Here is a 12,151-nt window from a genome sequence, read left to right on the forward strand (position 1 = left end):
CTCGTGAAGATAAGCAGATCAGAAAATAGATGGGTGTGTGTATATATATATATATATTATATATATATATATATACACACACACACATACACAATTTTCTGAGCAGCTTATCTCATCTATATGTTATACACACACATTATATATACACACACACACACACACACACAAACACACGTTATTAATTAACACATGGCTTGTTACAGCAAGCAATTCAATTTAAATCTGGGTTTATTCCCTATTGCCCATTTGAGTTTGATACTCGACGACAAAGAAAGAATATTCCCTTCACTAATATGTAATCTTTTCTTTCGCTGTCGAATTATCAAATACAGCGGTGACGTTTCATTGGGAGCCAAATAATAATTGCCTCTGAAGCCACTCAAAGCCACCTTAAACACAGTTGAAGGAAATCAAGCAATACAATAAAAATAACGTCATAAAATATAAATTAAAATGGCAAATGATATGGGAAACAAAGTAAGTAGGCAGTCTGCTATTGGGGTGTCTTGAGTTTGGTTAAGAGGGTGAATGGGTGTGTGTTTCAGAGTTTACGGGGCATTGTGATCCAAAGATGGACAGAGCAGAGTGGGTGAAGGCTTTGTCCCTCATGAAGGATGGGCGGGTAGAACGCAATGCACAAAAAGACCTGCTGATAATTACCGAACATTTTGAAATCGATGTTCTTGACAAATGGACGAAGGCTAAAAGTGAATGTTTCTGAGACAGAAATTTGTTGAAGAAAAGGTCTTGTTAAGTGTTTTATCAGATTAGGGGTCGCATGGAGTATGTGGACATGAAACCAAGCCACCAGCAGTACATCTGTCATGAAGTTAAACACAATGTTACATGCTTACCTTCCTCTTACTACCCGCAATCACGGTGGGCAGCCAGCGGCTCTCTCTTGTGTCCATTAGTAAGAAGACCACATCATGTTCTGAGATGAGCTTCTCCAGCTGCTCCACGTCTCTCTGAGCCTGGGCCAGAGTGCCTTGGGAGAAATTCACCGGGTGGCCCGGCATGGGAATGCTCATGTTGAAGCCCTCTGCGTTCTGACAGGACGATAGAAGGAAGATTGAGGAAGAGGCAAAGTCAACAGACATCTCACAAGTTGTTTTAGTCCTTCCACCTATTTTCCATGCTGCTTATCCTCACAAGCATTGCAGGAAATTTCAATTGGACATAGCTACTACAGTCACGTGATTAAAAATAAATTTGTATTTAAATAAATTATACTTTTACCCTCAAACTCATTGTTTTTTGTGTGTGTTTCTTGTGAAACCAGTGATAAAAGTATGTTGATAACCTCTGAATGCTATATGCAACTTACTGCGATGAGCAATAATAATTAACGAGTCTTAACAATTCCATACCTTCCTTTGCTAAAATTTGCCACCAAGATAAAGTGTGACTTTGAAAACACCTTACTGTTCCCTCTTTAGCCTTTACGGATCAGCAGGTGACAATTTTGATGATTTCTCATGGTGAAAATTGTTTTTAATTTAGAACAATTTGAAGTCAATCAGCATCCCAACATGGTTTTCGTGAATTGACGTACCGGTAATAGCTCTCTGGCTGTGTCCGTTAAACACAATACACCAAATGCGGAATCTTCTATCGGATTTTTAACATACAAACCCTTAGACAGGAAAACTGTGCTAAATGAAACCACAAAACTACTGTCCTGAATGCCTCCACTTAACATTCACCACAAGCATTAATCGAAAATATCATAGTAGGAACCTGAGCTCATTAACCACACCGTCAAAATCATGTATGACTTTGCCACTTTATATTAACCTGTGGCTACACAAGTCGGCAAAATGAAATGTCACAGAATATATGCTATTGTGGCGACAGACAAAAGATGGGCCGAAATATATAAAAATAAGCAGTGAGACCTTAACAAGAAGAAATGCCACTCTAACCAAGTCATCCACTCTTTCCCGAGTGAAAAAACGGTTGAGCCTTGAACTTCAATCTCACTTTGACGCAAGATATTAGGCACCGATTGGCATCGGATCTTATCTTCTCTGACCCGCCGCTCCCCAGAGCTGTGGGACCCCGTGAGCTTGTCTGTTTAGTGAGCAGCGGTTGGACGGAAGCTCTCCCGACACCGCACTTGGTGACAAATTGAAACATGTTACGATGCAGGAGAAAACTAAACCACTAACACTGTTAACACACAGTAGAACGAGAGCGTTCAACTTAACTTCCATCCGGAGGGGCTTTTGAAGTGGGCAATTTTGATTCACCAGCATGACGAATGTGAGCAATAGTCGCGTCGCCACATCCTTTCATTAGGCCGTTGGCAAGGTGGCGAATGTGCAGCGTGAACACTGTAGGATTGTATACAGTCCCCTCCATAAGTATTGAAATGGCAAGGTGAATTCCCTTGTTTTTGTTGTAAACTGAAGACATTTGAGTTTCAGATCAAAAGATGAATACGAAACAAAAGCTCACTCTTCTAGCGTTTATTTCATGGTTGTATTCACCTTTAAATGTGTTAACGGGGGACAGAGGAGATTTTGTTTGAAGCCACCCACTTCTCAAGTGAGCAAAAGTATTAGAGTAGTGAGTAGCCAAGCAAGTCAACGCCATGACATAACCTCTACTATGTTTCTTTCTCCATACTTTGGCCATCCATCGTTTTCCTTACATTTATCAATGATATGTTGACCGTACTCACCACACCAGGAAAAATTTTGGTAAGTCGGTCAACAGCGGCGATGGCTTTGGCTTTCCCTCCCCCGAGACAGTCTTCAAACTCATAAAGAGGCTGCCGCACCGGATTGGAGTAGGAGATCTTTGCATTGTCCACAAAGGTGATGTGTCTCACTCCCCATCCCTACATAAGAAAAGAAGAAATCCACTTGGTCCCTTTTTTTCCCCTTTCTTTTCTTTTACCCTTTCAGTCCGTTTCCATCTCACCATCAGAGTTCTCGCCACATTGCAGCCCAGGGTCCCAGCTCCCAGCAGAAGACATTTGGTGCTGACCACCTTGTCCAGGTCCAGTGAAGGGACTAGTCTCCATCGCATCAGTTTCAGGTTAAGATCGACCGATGACTCTGCAAGCCTGGAAGAGACACCTGACACAATTTAGTGATTTTTGCTAAGATCAACAGAAGGCATTTGGTATGATGGGGAAAATTATTTTTAACTTCTGTTCGACACATCTTCATCTCGCATTACATAACCAAATACATCTTTTATAATCTGCCCATGTCAGGAATTGTGGTTTAAGCAAGTTATTTACCCCTACTGACATGTCCAGAGGTGAGAGTGAGTATATTGGTAGAAGGGTGCCGAGGATGGAGCTGCCAGGCAAAAGAGCGAGAGGAAGACCAAAGAAAAGGTTGATGGATGTTGTGAGGGAGGACGTGAGGACAGTGGGTGTTAGAGAGGAGGATGCACGAGATAGGCTTAGATGAAAAAAGATGACACGCTGTGGTGCCCCCTAATCCGAAAGAAAAAGAAGAAGAGTGTGATGTTTCTCCATTCATTCCCTCTTTCCTTTCTCACAAGCATCAGTCCACTATACAAAACCACTATATCAAACTCAAAAGATAAACAACAAACAATCCATGTACAAATTAGGATTAACTAACAGTGTGTGCTTCTCAACAAAAACCAATGGGTTCTATTTTAGTTAATGTTGTGAATTCAGAGATTGGTTTATCAAAACATTATACGTTTGAAACGACTGAACTGTGTAGTACTCAATTGTGTGTTTTTCAGCATTTCAGTTTTCCTGACTTTTTTCAGGGCATAGCTAAAACAGCATCCAGTGTCAACAGACACATGAGCTCCCTCCCCCCTATTATATAAAAACTAAGCACCTTTGTTCATTTTTTGCAATTGTAGTCCACTGGCATTGAGACCACAGTGAGCAGGGACCAGATCAGGTGGTCATATCACAACTATTCAGCCTCCCCAGAGTCCTGATCTCTATTATATTCTAGGGGGTGTTTGTTTTGCATTACCTCTTGGGGTCCATGCATTCACTGAGGTTGACCATTCGGGGTCCCATCACCCCCTTGGCATTCTTCTCCCAACCGACACTCTTTGGACAAGCTGCGGACAACAACAATATAAAAAAAAGGTAAAACAAAAGATGTACTTGTACACCTGAAAAACAAAAGCTGAAATGGGAAATGTTAATTAGACTTTCATTTCATTATGCAGCTTTGTCACAGGCGAGGGCAGTGCATTTGAGTCGATTATTAAGCTTTTATAAAGAGGGGCAGATGAGGTAAAAGAAAATGCCTCATATGAACTCATCAAAAAGCTGCACAGATAACAGTACCCCATCGTTCCCCAAACTCTATTATCATTTCATCAGACTTCATCCCTTATTCAACAGACATGAAGGAAGAGAAGCGGAAATTCAAACACAATGAAGGGTTCATTTGAGTTAAGACATGACTGACCCCACAGATGCTTAAAAAGAAAAAAAAAAAAATAAAAAAAAAATCACCTGAAAAAATAAATTAAAGCAGGATGGTGTCTATATCTGATAAGCTATGCAGAAAGATAAAAACAAATGCATAATGATTCTAATTCTAATAATGGTTCCCTAAAAAAGGCAAGCACGGCAGACAGGTCATATTAATTAAAAGATACACAAAGACAACCACCCTCTTCTTCCTCTTTTCCATCCCCAAAAATGGTTACCTAAGTCCAATGGGAGTTCAGGTAGTTTGACCTGAAAAATGACACTATGCTGAATGGAACGGCTTCCCTGCAGGGTTCGGTCCCTGAAACATAGCACCTCCACCGTGTCCGCCTTTGCATCCCTAACACACAAAACAAATGCAAAATTAATATGTATACAATATGAATTATCATTCACAAGTGTGAAAACATTGAACTTTTTCCCCTCACACACAGTACACATAGACAAATTAGAGATATCCAAACGAGTTGCCATAGCATTGTATTTTCCCTTATATGGTACTGCCGTTTGGTCAATTCATGCTCTAAAGCTTCGGTAAAGATCACTTTGCTCATATGAATAAACGCTGACAGGGCAAGCAAGGGAGGTAATACTCAATACTTAACGTCAAGGCACTATGACAATGTTGTCATTTATATAATCACACTATATGGAACATGAAAAAAATAAAGCCAGACTTTCATTTTTGCATCGTAGGGCCACATAATTGGTCATGGGTTAGATCACACCGCAAGACGTTGTTGTGTCGTTCCCGACAAAATATGGTTGGGCTTGATCTGCGAAACTACCAAATCAGGTCGAAAACGGAGCTAAAACTCTGATCATAGAACCAGAAATTGGAAAGGGTCTAGTCAATACAATAAAACCAATACAATTAATTAGATAGCGCAGTGGTTACGGCATTGGTTTGGTAAACCAGGTATTGTGGGTTTGTATCACACTGGGGCCTCCACTCCCCAAGAGGGGTTGCGTCAGAAAGGGCATCCAGCGTAAAAACTGTGCCAAACAAATATGAGCGTTCATCTGAGATGTCAAGCTGTGGCGACCCCAGCGGGTCAAGGTGAAAAAAACTCTAAACTAAGCAAATGCTAGCATAAGCACTTCTTATAAACTACAGAACCTCAATTACTTCCAGCAATACCTATAAAACAATAGTTATTAGTAGCATCTTAAAAGGCCAAGATATTTTATTGTATTTTATTTTAACTGGATTACACAGTGATTAACATCTCTTAATTCGCAAGACAGTTAAAAATGAAAAAATCTTACTTGAGTTAGGAATGAATTAACTCTTTGTTTCAGACAGACACACACACACACACACACACACACACAAACACAAGAGTTGAGTGTTTACCGCTGGCTGGCCAAGAGGACCAGTAGATTTCTCAAAGGCCATCCTGGATGTTGAGACAGAGTACACGGATCATACACACCCACGGTGACCTAGATGAAAACATTATTAATTTTACGCATAGTTGTCAAAGTTAGGATGACGGCTTGTAACTAAGACTCTTCCTACGATACTGTACCTCGACCACAACTCATTATACATTGAAGGATTACTTTTAGCTGCGTTTTGCTTTTTCCTTTTTGTATTACTTTGAAAGATGGTACATCATCCTCCGAAATGGCATCATAAGATGTATGCACATCCCTTTTATATTTGGCTAATTTCGTCACTCTTGTTCTCAAAGAAGAACCAGCCTTAACAGGTCACATGAAGTAAGCGGACTCCAGCTTGTCCCAATACTTTTACTAAGATTCGCCCTGGGTCCAATCTTTTTACCTTTTAATGCAGTTTACTTTTTATACCTCTGTCATAATAGTTTTTTTTTTTTTTTTAACAGCTAATCACTTTTGCATAGGAGTTCATGATCTGTGACTTAACGACTGTCGTTGCAGATGTAAACAACGGAACAGATCACAACACGTGATGACGAACTGAGATCCGATATGAATTATTTCAATCAGAATTACTACATATTGCTGATAGGAATAAAAGAAAAATGTAACACAAACCTTTTGATCACCGGGAAAGAACGTCGCCCACTTTGCTAATGCGGCTAACTGAACGGCATCATCTGTGTACTTCATGAGGAAATAGGGAACTGAAGTGGTTCCGCCTTTGATGCACAGGCCATCATAGGCCTCCTGCAAGGCTGCGATCTGAGACAGAGACAATTAGAGGCGATAAATAAATGAGAAAACTTCTTTCCACGTATGGTGGTGAGAGCTAATGAACACCCCTGTTGCTATATAGCAATGCAGACTGAAAAGGGTAACCATGAATAACTTATTAAACATCTTATATTCATCTTGTATCAAAGCATATTGAAATGTGATGTATTATCCCATCCGGAGAGGCGCTGTACCATTATTGATTTCTTTATTTTTTGGGGTTATTAAAAACAATGAGGTTGTACTGCACTGCCAGATGCCTCAGTGACATTTTTATGTCATTGGAAGACACCGATTGACATTTAATTTGGTGACTACTAGATGATGTTACATTACACATGATCTGAAAGATTATTATGAACCAATTTGAGGATATAAATATCCATACATCCAATTTCTGAGCCACTTATCCTCACATGGGTCACGAGAGTGCAAGAGCCTATCCCAGCTATCATCGGCCAAGAGCCGGAGTACACCCTGAACTGGTTGCCAGCCAAACGCAGGACACACAGAGACAGACAACAGTCACACTCACAATCACACTTGGGGTCAATTTAGAGTGTTCAATTAATGTACGTTTTTGGGATGCGGGAGGATACTGGAGTGCCCGGAGAAAACCATTGCATGCATGGGGAGAACATGCAAACTCCACACAGGTGGGACCGGGTTTTGAAACCTGGTCCTCAAACTGTGAGGCCAACACTCGAACCAGTTGCGCCTCCATGCTGCCAGAATTTAAATAGTTTACACTAAACAAAGTTGAGACTTACTCTTCTTCAGCATTTTGCAACAAAATAATAACACATGGGATGTTAAATAATGTTGATAACGTTTTGCTACATGCTCTGTTATTGTGACACCACTGCAGAAGGTCACCAGTAATGGCAAAAATTAAGTGTAATGTTAAGCACACAACAAGAAACTTACAGCAGCACACATAATATTTCGGCATCTTATGGAATTTGAGCACGAGAATCATACAAAAATTAAAAAAAACAAAACAAACAAAAAAAAAAAAACACCCATCTTATGCTAATGTGTTAGACATACAAATTTAATCGTAGAAACCTGTTTTGCTGTGAAAACCGTTTCCAGAACAGAAGGCTTCTTTAGGATCTTTATCCCTTCTGGGAAACAGAGAGCAGGGAAGCAGAACCAGTAGTAGAAATGATACTTCTTTAAATCCTGGAGGAATTTCAGAAAAAAATGTACTGTATGTCAACGTATGTCATTTTCATGTGCAGTGTTACGCAATGCTGCTGGCACATACCGCAAAGGTCAGCAGAATAAACCTACAGAGGACGCTTGGGTCTGTGAGCGCATCTCCGGACCGCATGGCATCCCAAAGCTAATGAAGAACAAGGGTCAAGGTTTTCCAAAATGTAATTACTGGTTCATGCCACTGCAATTGCTGCACATCTTATGTACAGTGTTTTCACCTCTTTGGACTCTTTGTCCAGGAGAGCCTTCTTGTCAGTGCTCTTAAAGGCATCAAGTGTGTTGGTGTTGTACAGTTTTCCAACAGCCCCGCAGCAATGGGCCGGGGCTGAGCCATCTCTGGTGTCAAAAAAAAGACAAAAATAACATTTATGAGTTCTGCATTACGGTTTACTGATATGCTGTGATTAAGTGTGTAATTCGGTTGTACATAAACCTTCCAGTGCTTTTTTTAAATGCAATTCCCTCTTATAAGGCTATTTGGTTAGTAAGGTAGTTTGTCAGTCAAACAGCTAATTGGGATTTACAAGCTTGGCCATTTTTTTAATTGACCCTGTGAATTCTGTCTAACAAGTAAGTGTAAACTCAAACGTTTGATGTTATCGGAGCTTAATCTATTGTATGTATCTTCAATAACAATATCCGGAGTGGCGGGAGAAAACCCACGCAGGCATGGGGAGGACATGCAAACTCCACACAGGTGGGGCTGGGATCGACCCCGAGACCTCAGAACTGTGAGACCAAAGCTTTACCAGCTGACCACCGTGCCACCCTGTTTTTAACTATATTTCATTAAATATTTATTGTTGCACCCGTAATAAATCTAAAAATAGAAAATCATTAGGCACACAAACTTATCTACCGTGCTCGTGCAAAGTAAATTATTGTGATAGGAATTCCATTGTGACACTGATTGTGGCTGCAAGTTTCGAAATCACCCGATGAGGAAGTGGACTCACATGACACTTTTGGTCAAAGCAAAAATGACATTGCCATCTGCTGTGAAGCCCATTTGACTGTCAATCACAGTCAAAACACATTTCGTTGAAAATTTGGACCCCTCTTCATCTGTTCAAATCTTGCCATCTGGCTCTTTTGGGATGAAAGAAAAGTCCTCCGACTTACACATCAAATGCACGGAACTCCAAGGTCAGACGGGTGGGCAAACCAACTGGATCACCTATATGGAATATAAATGACGAGGGGTTATTTTGAGGCATTATTCATTCATTTCTTCCACAATCTAATTAACATCTCAGGTCTCTAAATAAATGCTGCTGTCAAACACACACACACACACACACACACACACACACACACAGTCATGATCAAGAATTACAGCACACTTTTCACTTTTTTTTTACCCGCCCAACAGAATGTAGCCCATTCTGAGGGGGAAAATCCTGACTCATTGAAGGCACTGCCCCTCCCCCTCGGAGTAAGATGGGAGTTACATTCTTGTAGAAGTCGGAGCATGCCACTGTTTAACACCAACCAATGCTGCTTCTTCTTTTCCTTTCGGCTTGTCCCGTTAGGGGTCGCAACAGCGTGTCATCTTTTTCCATCTAAGCCTATCTCGCGCATCTTCCTCTGTAACACCCACAGTCTTCATGTCCTCGCTCACCACATCCATCCACCTTTTCTTTGGTCTTCCTCTCGCTTGTTTGCCTGGCAGGTCCATCCTTAGCACCCTTCTACCAATATACTCACTCTCTTGCCTCTGGACATGTCCACACCACTGAAGTCTGCTCTCTCTAACCTTGTCTCCAAAACATCCAATTTTGGCTGTCCCTCTAATTGCTCATTTATAATCCTATCCAACCTGCTCACTCCGAGCGAGAACCTCAACATTTAACATTACCCTATTGTCAGGTTCAGGTTATTGTCAGGTAACGCACTATAAAGTCTGAAGTACAGCAAATATTTTTATGAAATAACACTTTGAGGCCAAAGACATAAAACAAATGAAACAAAGTAAGAATGCTGGTAATTGTTTTTGCCGTGGGTCGCAGCTGGGCGTTACCTCCAAGCCAGTATCACAGCATTTATCAAAATGACAAAGTTGGCCACATGATTTAATATCAGACCTATTTTAGTATCGTCAAATGGGTAGATAGAAAGATTTATGTTATCCAGTTGTGCCTAACACTGTGGGCTCTTTGTGACAGGTCGAGCTGCTCGTGAAACTATCCGCCCCTGATTGCACGTTTTGATTGACACAGAGGAAAATAGGCTCCAATATTTTGTATCTCACCATTGTAGTAGTATCCTTTGATGCATTTGGGGCTCTCGTCCAGCCTGTAGTCATTGAGTTTCCTCTGCGTGAGTTGATGCCAGAAGCCTGCCTCCAGCGCACTGCTGAAAGGTGCAAACTGCAGCTTGAGGTCTGCAGAGGTGGACGCCGCCATCAAGACTGTGGATGGCTTCAGAAAAAGTCGATACAAATTCAGTATTCCTATATTCAAAAAGGGACAGATATCTTGATATATATGTGATTGTTTGCCTGATGGAATGTCTTATTTTCTTGAGTTTAGTTCCAGTATACAGTAGTTTTATTACTACGATAACAATAGCAAGAAATTTATTCATATAGTGACAGTCCAATTGAAATACAGGGGGTAAGGTGACAGCATTACGGGACTGTATCTCCAAAATAATGGATGATTTGTTGCCCAAAAATATATCCAGGATAGCCATCCATCCACTTTCTATTGGCCGTGTCCTGATTAAGTTTTCGGGTGATCCGGAAACCCATCTCGGGTGGCTTACACGTGAGAAAAAATTATTTTACAAAATATTTGTTGACAGCAAGATTTAATTGGTCTAAAAGGTATAAATAATATCATCATACTGTACATGAACTAATGATAACATACAAAGGCAGCATGGATTTTAATGACAGTGCTTAAGAACATTTATTACCCTGATGAGTTTTTTTTTTTTTGGTCATTAATGTACTCAAAAAAAGAACATTAGCTCGGGAATTAATTTACTTATTCAAATATTAAAGTAAACACATTTTATGTGCATTTAGTGTTATCCCTTAGCAGACCCGTTGCTTATGCGCATCAAATCAATGATGGTGAGGTTTTACTGAGAGCTGTCAAACGCCAACAAAGATTTTGGAGGATTTTTTTCCATCTACATTTAGCCAACGTCCCCTAAATAAATGTGTGTATTAGCGTTCGTCAACGGGTGTAGCACGGTTAAGGAAATAAAACTTCCCTACATTCGTCAAACGTCCGTATGTCAAAAGCAGCCAAGGAACGTTGTCAAAATTGGTACCCGGGTTGAATTTACTCACTTGGAAGATCCTTACTTCCGCGTTGCCTTGATCACGTGATTGCACAAGCCCTCACGGAGCGGTGCACCATGGGTATTTCTTGACAGCAACTGAGGTTTTTTTTTCTTTGGGGGGGGCAATAAAAGGTGGCTGAGCTTACTTACGGTGCGTACCACATTGAGTAAAACACAAAAAACAAAAATGTAAACACGAATGCACAAACGACGAAGAAAGAGAACACTGACAAAAAGCTGTAAGTCCTTGTCTTTTTCATTGTGAACAGAATATTTGCACACGCTACACTGTGTAAACGCGTTCACTGACTGTAGTGCGAGTCAATGAATTAGACTCTGGAAAAGGTTATACTGCAGTACTACCGTCATTTAAAGTCTTGAAATGAAACATCGTTGTGAAGAAACGCTGTGGTGTCCAAATTTCCGGAAGGAGTGGTTTTAAAATGAAAAGAATCCAGGAAGTTTGGAAGTCACGGCAGGACGAGGTAAGATTTAGGGACTGTCCTAAAAGTACATGTCTGAAATATAACGTAAATTGTAGTTGTGTATTTAAAAAAAAAAGAAAAAAATTGATTTATTTACACGCTACTTTCTAAAATATATTTTATAACACTTACTTTTAACAATTTAAGAAAATTGTTACACTTTAAAATCGCCCCAATTTGTGATTGTGTCACTGGTGACCTCTTAATCTAAGCTATTTTTCAACAGACTAGCATCAATGCAAAGGTCACAAAACATAGAAACAAAAAACATATAAATATGTTGATTTAAGTTAAGTAATTGTGGTTACTATGTGGGACAATAGTGCATTTGTGTGCATAGTACATACTTCTGATGAAAAAAATTATGAAAGCAATTTTTGAAGGGCAGCACGGTGGTGCAGCTGTACTTGGCCTCAAAGTTCTGAGGTCCAGGGTTATGTCCCGGCCCTGTTTGTGTGGTGTTTGCATGTTCTCCCCGTGCCTGCGTGGGTTTTCTCCGGGCACTCTGTTTTCCACC

General features: G+C 40.4%; 1 protein-coding gene and 1 long non-coding RNA gene across 3 annotated transcripts in view; one reads left to right on the forward strand and one right to left on the reverse strand.

Moving 5' to 3' along the window:
- The window catches only part of atg7 (ATG7 autophagy related 7 homolog (S. cerevisiae)), a 49,592-nt gene extending 38,017 nt beyond the window's left edge, over positions 1-11,575 (reverse strand). Inside the window, exons 1-13 of one of the 2 annotated variants that reach the window (XM_061833696.1) lie at positions 11,157-11,575; positions 10,107-10,275; positions 8,978-9,032; positions 8,074-8,191; positions 7,905-7,982; positions 7,703-7,819; positions 6,476-6,622; positions 5,811-5,899; positions 4,672-4,793; positions 3,981-4,071; positions 2,929-3,073; positions 2,687-2,845; positions 855-1,049 (exon numbers count right to left, since the gene is read on the reverse strand). In XM_061833696.1, the coding sequence (XP_061689680.1) occupies positions 855-1,049; positions 2,687-2,845; positions 2,929-3,073; positions 3,981-4,071; positions 4,672-4,793; positions 5,811-5,899; positions 6,476-6,622; positions 7,703-7,819; positions 7,905-7,982; positions 8,074-8,191; positions 8,978-9,032; positions 10,107-10,260 (1,470 nt within the window). In that variant the 5' untranslated portion in view covers positions 10,261-10,275; positions 11,157-11,575. Of the gene's footprint in view, positions 1-854; positions 1,050-2,686; positions 2,846-2,928; positions 3,074-3,980; positions 4,072-4,671; positions 4,794-5,810; positions 5,900-6,475; positions 6,623-7,702; positions 7,820-7,904; positions 7,983-8,073; positions 8,192-8,977; positions 9,033-10,106; positions 10,276-11,081 lie in introns of both variants that reach the window. The other variant, XM_061833697.1, reaches the window with a different exon arrangement.
- LOC133508023 (uncharacterized) overlaps positions 11,569-12,151 on the forward strand; it is a 29,481-nt gene continuing 28,898 nt past the window's right edge. Inside the window, exon 1 of the long non-coding RNA XR_009796961.1 lies at positions 11,569-11,634. This is a non-coding gene — a long non-coding RNA (uncharacterized LOC133508023). The remainder of the gene's footprint in view (positions 11,635-12,151) is intronic.

The sequence above is a fragment of the Syngnathoides biaculeatus genome, chromosome 10 (genome assembly GCF_019802595.1).
Source record: "Syngnathoides biaculeatus isolate LvHL_M chromosome 10, ASM1980259v1, whole genome shotgun sequence".
NCBI lineage: Eukaryota > Metazoa > Chordata > Actinopteri > Syngnathiformes > Syngnathidae > Syngnathoides > Syngnathoides biaculeatus.